At 40.4% G+C, this 8,023-nt stretch overlaps 1 protein-coding gene across 2 annotated transcripts in view; it reads right to left on the reverse strand.

The window, feature by feature from the left end:
* Positions 1–6,338: 6,338 nt before the first annotated feature.
* The window catches only part of LOC109974287 (arylsulfatase I-like), a 4,160-nt gene continuing 2,475 nt past the window's right edge, over positions 6,339–8,023 (reverse strand). For both annotated transcript variants that reach the window (XM_020624419.1, XM_020624418.1), the window contains one exon: positions 6,339–7,731. In XM_020624419.1, the coding sequence (XP_020480075.1) occupies positions 6,339–7,731 (1,393 nt within the window). The remainder of the gene's footprint in view (positions 7,732–8,023) is intronic.

The following is an 8,023-nucleotide window of genomic DNA, read 5'->3' on the forward strand; positions in this document are numbered from 1 at the left end:
CGTGGCTGCCCCTCAGTAGTATCACCAACAGTCCAATCACCACTTCCATGTCTTCTCACTGTTTGCTTCTGTTGACCCGAATGCAGCTTTCAGGCAGACGTGTCTAAAAGCAGACACGCATATCTTAAGATGAGCGGCCTGAAATGTTTCCTGTTGGCTATAGATTAGAAGGTGTGACACCTCTGACCAACTAGTGTATTGTTTTAATAGAACAGCTGAGAGTGGAAAGCAGAAGCAGAGGTCAGTATTGGCTGGTTACTGATATAGAAGAAGTGAAACAAGTTTTCATGTGATCTGTCCTTGTACCTGGCAGGCAAAGATAAATTCCACCCAAATGCTCAAAAATTGTTATATTTTTTGTTTTCAAATTGAAGTTACACAGCTTTAATTACTAAAAAGTTCTTGCAAAGCAGAAAGTGCTATAGACAGGTGTGTTGAGCCAAAAGCTTTGTCAAAGAACTTCATTAGCGATGTCAGCCCTCAGACCATCATCAACATGTTACATAGCCTCAACATAATCCAATGAAACTTGACTGTGTTAAACCGGATCTGTGCAGTTTTCAGGGCAATTAGCAGTGTGGCTGATGGGCAGCAGAGGATGGTCTTCTATATTTGGTGAAAATGATTTCCAGCCAGTTTAACACAGTCAAGTCTTATCACGAGGTTTTACTTGTTTTACTTATCAATGCTAAAAGCTGACAAACCTCAAACCACGTTCTCAGGCACACACAGTCTCGTGTTTTCCAATATTACACCAAACTGGTCACCTCAGTTCCTTATTTATTGCATGTTGAAAACAGTGCACCTGGATATTGAAACTGTCCACAGCTATGCTTTAATACATGATTCTATGTTTTAACATTTTTTGGTTTTTGTCTTTGATTTTATGTACCACAACTAATGGATATGGACTTAAAAGAAAGTGCCATAAAAAACAAAGTGTTCTTAGGAGGGTGCGGGAAACTATAGTTTCACCACAGGTTGTGAAACGGTTGTGTAAAGTTTCATCATACAACATGAGGAAAGACAATGTTATGAAGGAACTGACACACTGTAAGTAAAACTTTCAACAACCACACAGATATTCTCTTTTATTTATCCTGTCAGTTATATTCTGCCACTTAATCCAAATTTAAATTGATGCACATACAGTCCAGTTACTTATAATAAAAGCATTTTATTTAGACAAAGTAACATGTGGACATAAAAGATAGCAATCCTAGACACACGAGGTTTAAGATTTCATTTTCATAAACTTTTGACTTTGCACCATTTTATATACACAGAGAACTATGTATCTTTGGTATTTAAAAATAACAGTCTCTGTAAATATGTTTGTTATGTCCAGGCTGAAAACAAGTGAATATGCAGTTTTAAAAAATGGTGCTTAACCATGACATAATTTTATTGAAATATATTAAAGCTACAGTATTTAACTTAAAGTAGCTTAGCATTAAACTCCAACTCAATCCACTCTGCTCCGCCCAGCACTGCCTCTCCCTGCCTTGCTACCATCTGCTACAGCTCTTCAAATATTTGTTGTTATGAAATTACAAGAAATGAGAATCCAACAAAACGTACTGATAAAGCAGAAATAACTGAAAATGTCTGACTGGTTAGAGAGGTCAATCCCATTAAACAACTTTTAAAAGCTAATATTTCTGCACTGCTGCCAAAACTGTTCAGAGTCTGGGTCACTGGAGGCTTCGGCAGCACCTCTCTGCTTTGGAACAGATTTCTACAATAAAAATAGTTGAAAAAGTTACATACTGTAGCTTTAAATATTAATATCTAATATATCTAATTGTATATCATGGTTTAAATAATCTTTTTAGGTTCTAATTCAAAATAGAAAAAGAAAACTCCAGTCTTTTCCAGCTCCTTTGTTTGCTGTCTAGTTCAGTATCCACTCCTGAGAATGGTCCTCAGATGAGTTCAGTAAGTCTCACTCATAATGAAGGTAGGGGTTTGCTCTCAGTTATTTAACTGAGCCTGCAGAGGAGAGACAATAAAACTAAATCATTTACAACTTAAAGAAGAACATGGTACTGAATGAAATGCTGTCATTGCCTTTCTTTTGATTACATGCAGTCTTACCTGACTTCCTACGCCGTATGCACACAAATAACAAAACCAGTATCAGTAGAGCGCCCGCTGCAGAGCCCGCTATGATCAGGGTCAGGGTGAGAGACATATGTCCTAGGGAGAAATGACCACATTGGTAATTATACAATAAGCATATGAACTATGTGTATGATGACTGATCAGAAAGAAAGAAGTCCTCTTTGAAATCCCTGTTGATGTTGTAGTGAGCTGCATAAGATATATAAATACAACAACAAGAGTCCCACTTTCCAGTTTTTATCAACTGCCATCATACAGTAAAGCTAGACTCCAGCTGCAGTTAAGGTCTCCATAAACAAATCTAGAATCAAGTATTAAGGAGCTCCATCCAGCAGACATGAAGCCAACACTTGAACCTACACTAAGACAGATTAAAACATCTAAACTTTAATTTGAAATCTACAACAGTTGCTATAGTTCAATTGTCACTCAGGGATGTTTACATAAAGACTGATCAGCTAATGGTTATATAGATAGATTTGGTGGTAATGTCTCTGCAGATTGAAGAAGTTTGGTGAGATGAAAATTCTGTTGACAGAACAAATCCCCCTTCTTAATAATAAACACAGGAACATTAAATCTTAGTTGTCTATCAGTGTAGTTTCATTTCACTACAACAGCCACAGATATATTCAGAGAACTACATTCTGTGTTTACTTTGAGTTCACTTAAATATGTTTGAAATGTTTTGCAAGCTTTAATTTCCTTGCAAGATGCAGGAAAAAAGAGACGAACACACAAGATGACAATCCCTGAAAGCTTCAGTTAAACCACAGCCAGTTCCTGTTATTGGACCACACCTATACTTACTTAGAACATGCAGTTGAATATGAATCCTTCTGATCAAAACCCCATTTGGATCATAGATCTCTACAACGTAATGACCTGCATCATTCTTCTCCACATTCGTGATCTTGACTGTGCCATTGGTGATGAAAAACTCTGTTCTGTTTCTGAAGTCCTCTGCTATAATCACCTTTTTTGACCTAAAGGTGACGACACTTGTGGACCCTTTTTTAAACCACACCTGATGATTATTGCCAACACTGGTCATGACTTGGATATATACAGATCCTCCAAAGGGAACAGAGCAGGATGTGTTCTGGGTGGCATTACATTTAGTCTCAGCAACTGAAAAGAGAGCTGGGAAAGATATTTTCAAAAAGATGTAAATCAGCTTAAAACATTGTTTACACGCTGTTTCAGTGGTTCTGCAAAGTGTTTCATCTTGTTCTTTGATGATGAGCATCTTACCATGCGTTCCACCTGCTAACATCACAAGAAGAATTAGAACTTGATCCATACCCGTCTGTCATCCAGAATAAGGTTCTACCTAAAAGAAAATCCAAAGAGATTTTGAACTAAACACCAACAAAACTACTGACATAAATCTAGTCTGGGGATCCTCAGACTAAAAGTAGTTCCACTCTGGGGATATGAAACAGCAAGTGGGTGGGCACAGGAGGTGCAAGGCAGGAAATGGCATCAACTGTTTCACATCTTCAAACACAAGCCTCTATCAGAATGCTGTAGTGAGGTGATCTCAGGAAATATCTACAATATGTGATATGTTCAGTTAAAAGCTGAATTTCATCTCAGCTAAATGCATTAGCACTGTGACTGGCATGTTTCAACCACTGTTGCTGTGACACTTTTGATTTTTGTTTTGTTATAAGAATCAGCTACTTCCTGTTGGTCTGCTCAAAAATAGAAGTAAGAATTACAAGGTGCATTCATGCATGTGTTCATGACTGCAGGAGACAAACAGTGCCCAGACTTGTCACACTGAGCCAGACAGCTACACAACACAAGAACCTGAAGTGAACAAGGATATATTTGATTTTCAAAATAAGGGTATTGGTAAGAGTCATTACCTGTTTTTGAATGTAGTCAAGGAATGTAATGACCTATACACTGGGGAAACAAAACACAGGAGGGCCAACCCCAGCAGTCCACCTCCACCTGTCAGTCAGGCAGAACTGATGAAGCCTCTTGGATGAGAGGTGAAACGTCTTCTACCTAAAACTACGTCCAGATGCCTTCTAAGTTTTTTCAGCATATTACGACCCGGATAACTGAGAATTTGCACGGACATACATTTCTTTTGTCACATTCTCTATAAAACTACAAATTAGTGTGAGATTTGAATTTAAACTGAAGCATACAGCAGTAAATATAGCACCAGACATGTTGTAGGTTTGTGCCATAGACTATAATCACAGTAACTGGTGTTCTGGAATTTCTGATAAAACTAAAAAACAAGGAAGTAGCAAAAAATTAAACTAACCCCGCCCCCCCCCTCCCTCCCTGCACAGATACTGCTACTATAGATGCACCACTACTTGAAGATTTTTCTAGATTGTAATTTCTCTGCATGTTTTAAACACACTTTTATTTTAGTCCTGTGCGAATGTTTTAATAGGAGCTCTAAAACGTTTAAACTATAAATCGCTACTTACCACAGGTCTGTTTACCAGTAGCTCCACTGACTGCTGCCACTCCAAACTAGAACTTGTCAGCACCAGTTGATCCAAATAATAGATTCCGTTTCTCTCCTCTACATTTAGCATGTTGCTCCTCCCCCCCCACTTCTCATCAAATTGAACACCACCACTTCTTTCACATCTTGCATGCACTGAAAAATTAAGCCTGCCATTGAAAACAAAACCGTAACTGAAAAAGCAAGCATTGGCAATGAAAAATTTGTACTGAAAAAAAATGGACATTAATATATTTAAATATATATTTAAAGAGAGAAAAGATTGAGTTAGACAGGAACAGAAAACAGTACTGAGACTTGACAAAGTGGAGCACTGCGCTGTGCAGTAGACATAGTAACATGACATAGTAGTTTGTCATGTTATTAGGTAATGTGTCACCATGAAATGAGGCAGAGCTGAATTTGCCATCAGTAATTGCAAAGTCACAAGCTAAATCTCTTTGTGTCTTTTTACCAACTCTTTGACAGTAATAATCTTTTTTCAAGTTCTCATTGATGACAAACAGGTAAATTAAGTATGCTTTCATCAAACACACTCAGGCTTATTGAAAATCTTGTCTGCTAATAGGATTTTACCACTGTAACACAAGGAAAGGAAGAAGAAACACATCATTAAACTGAATTATGACAAATACTAAAGGATGCTTGGTATAAGCAAATGGACCCAGTAATTACTTTTTTCAAAAAACTAATGTTTCTCTAATATTTCTCTATTTCATAATGTGTAAATAAATAATTTGTAGAAATTGAGAATGAGTTTGCATGAAAGAAATAAACCTTGCAACTTAGTTCACATTGATACAAAGGTAGTCATCATTTATATTAATCATAGTTACACATGGTTGCTGTTATGTGCCTTTCGCAGACCCAGGTAGCAGACTTCGATGCAAGCAGTGATTTATTATGTACAGTGATGAGGAGAAATGCACAGAGGGAAATAGTACGTAGTCCTGTCGATGAGTAGTAACCGGGTGTTGACCAACAGTAGGAGGCGAGGAGATGAAGAGCTGGGCCAAGCTGTGTAGGCTGGGTCACTCCTGGGCTGGTCGGTGGTGATGGTGGTTACTGAAGGTAGAGACAGAGAGATGATGACAATAGTAGAACAGATAGGCGACTGAGCATTGACCTGCCTGGGAGGGGAGACTGGAGCCACGGTCCAGAGGAACAGTCCATGGGGGGAACACAAAACAGTAGCTGGCTAGGGGATAAATACATACAAAACAACAAAAGAGCACGGAGAAAAAAAATGGCCTAGAGACTAGAACGAACTGGCAAGTGACTGAGGAGTGAAACCGGGTAATATAGTGAGTGACCTAATCAAGTGCAGCTGGTGATAAGGGAGTGAGGAACAGGTGAACGTGATTAGTGTTTATGGGCAAGAGACAGTAGGAAAGGTGAGGGAGGCCAGAGCGGCCGAGCAAACCTGACAGTTGCAGATGATTTCTCCTTGTCACCTTGACATTCTTGTGAAATACTACATCTGTTTACTAATAAAATACATTTACTTACATACAGTACCTGTAAAACCTTATAAAATGAAATCAGTTCACATTTTTTATCTTTTATAGTGTTCAGTTTAGGGATGAACACATTTTAATTCAAATGGATGAATAACCATCTGAATAATGAATACTACTTAAGACTGAACTTTTTAAATCATTCACTTGTTCTCAACATACACCTGCAGCTGAAGTCACTGCCTGCTCTTTCCTTTCTATATCCTGTTGGACATAATCCTCTTGTTGAGTCTCCAGAAAAATGATCTACTTTTGGACAGCCTCTTCTTCCAGTCCTTGTTCTTTTTCTGGTAAACACGGAACCAGCTGTCCTCCTCCTCATCTCCCACCCAGGGGACCCAGGCACCTCCATTCAGGAGGGGGTTTGACCGGGGGTCCTCTGATGGGTACCTTACTGGCACTGCAGTGCGGTTGTAGTACACCAGCCTGGCTAAAAGCTCTTTGACAACGTCTGGTCTCTGCTCAGAAAGGTCAAAGCGTTCGTAGGGGTCTCCAGAGATGTTGAACAGCCACAGTGATTTCCAGGGTGCAGTGTGGCGCTCTAAGTTCCACCAGTCACCAGGGAAACCTGGAAGCATCTGTGGTGGGATCCAGTCTCCATAACCAGGATCTCCTGTGAGGAGTTTCCAGTCTCCAACTCGTATGGAGGCCTGTATGGCTGTGTTCCAAATCCCATATCCATTCTGCAGGGAGCCACTGTGTGCGTGGTTATAGAGAGGGTCAATGTTGTGGAGAATTTCCAATCTGGGTGACTCTTTGCCATCACTAATGGCTTCCCAAACATTATATCCATCTACCCCCTCAGTCAGTGACTCATTGCCACCTGCTAGTCCCACCAGTGTAGGGTACCAGTCCGTGATGTGCACCAGGGCTTTACTCACCCTCCTCTTTTTCCTCAACAGAGGGCTGTGGACAAACCCCAGACCCCGTACACCGCCTTCCCAGTAAGTGCCTTTACGTCCTCGGAGTGGCCAGTTACTGCCACCAGACAAAGGCTGGCCACCGTTGTCAGTAGAGAAGATGATGATGCTGTTCTGGTAGTAGCCATACTTGCGGAGAGCATATGTTATATTACGAACTGCCTCATCTACAGCCGAGACCATGGCAGCATACTTTCTGCGTGCTACATTCCCCAACCCACGGTATGGGTAGATGTACTCACGTGGAGACTGAAGGGGCGTGTGAACTGCTTGAAAGGAGAGGAAGATGAACAACGGCTGGGACTGAGGATCATGGGTTGCCAGGATCTTGCGGACTCTCTGCGTGTACAGATGGGTGGAGTACTTGCCCATTTGACCCCAGGCAACCGACTCCCCCTCATGGAGGTCAAAGCCACACAGGGCAGGGCCATCACAGGAGTTATAGGTATAATAGTTCACACTGCCTGTTAAAGAGCCAAAGTATGTGTTGAAGCCACGGCGAGTGGGCAAACACTCCTTCTTGTAGAAGCCTAGGTGCCACTTGCCGACCATGTGGGTGGAGTAGCCGAGCTCCTGCAACCGCTGGGGCAGGGTAACCTGGTCAAAGGGCAGGCAGTTGGGCTGGCGGGGCCGGATGATGGAGTGCTGAAGCCCAGTGTGAATTTGGTACCTGTAGAGTTAATGATTTCATAAATTGTCAAAAAAAACGGGTGTGTTATCAGTAATCAGATAGCTTCCTCCCCTAACTCCATATGTGGTAAACACTTTAGAGGTGATGAGAAGCCGCATACAGAAATATGAAAAAGGCAATGTGTGTTCTTTGTTTGTTTTGAGACCTGATCTCAAAGTTCTTTAGAGCACTACACTGTATCATCAGAGCCTAAAAAATATTTAGTCAAAATTATCATTTGTTTGAAATGCTAATTTCTATTCATAACAAAATTCATATTCAATAAAAAATG

The sequence above is a fragment of the Monopterus albus genome, unplaced genomic scaffold, assembly GCF_001952655.1.
Source record: "Monopterus albus unplaced genomic scaffold, M_albus_1.0 scaffold327.1, whole genome shotgun sequence".
Taxonomy (NCBI): Eukaryota; Metazoa; Chordata; class Actinopteri; order Synbranchiformes; family Synbranchidae; genus Monopterus; species Monopterus albus.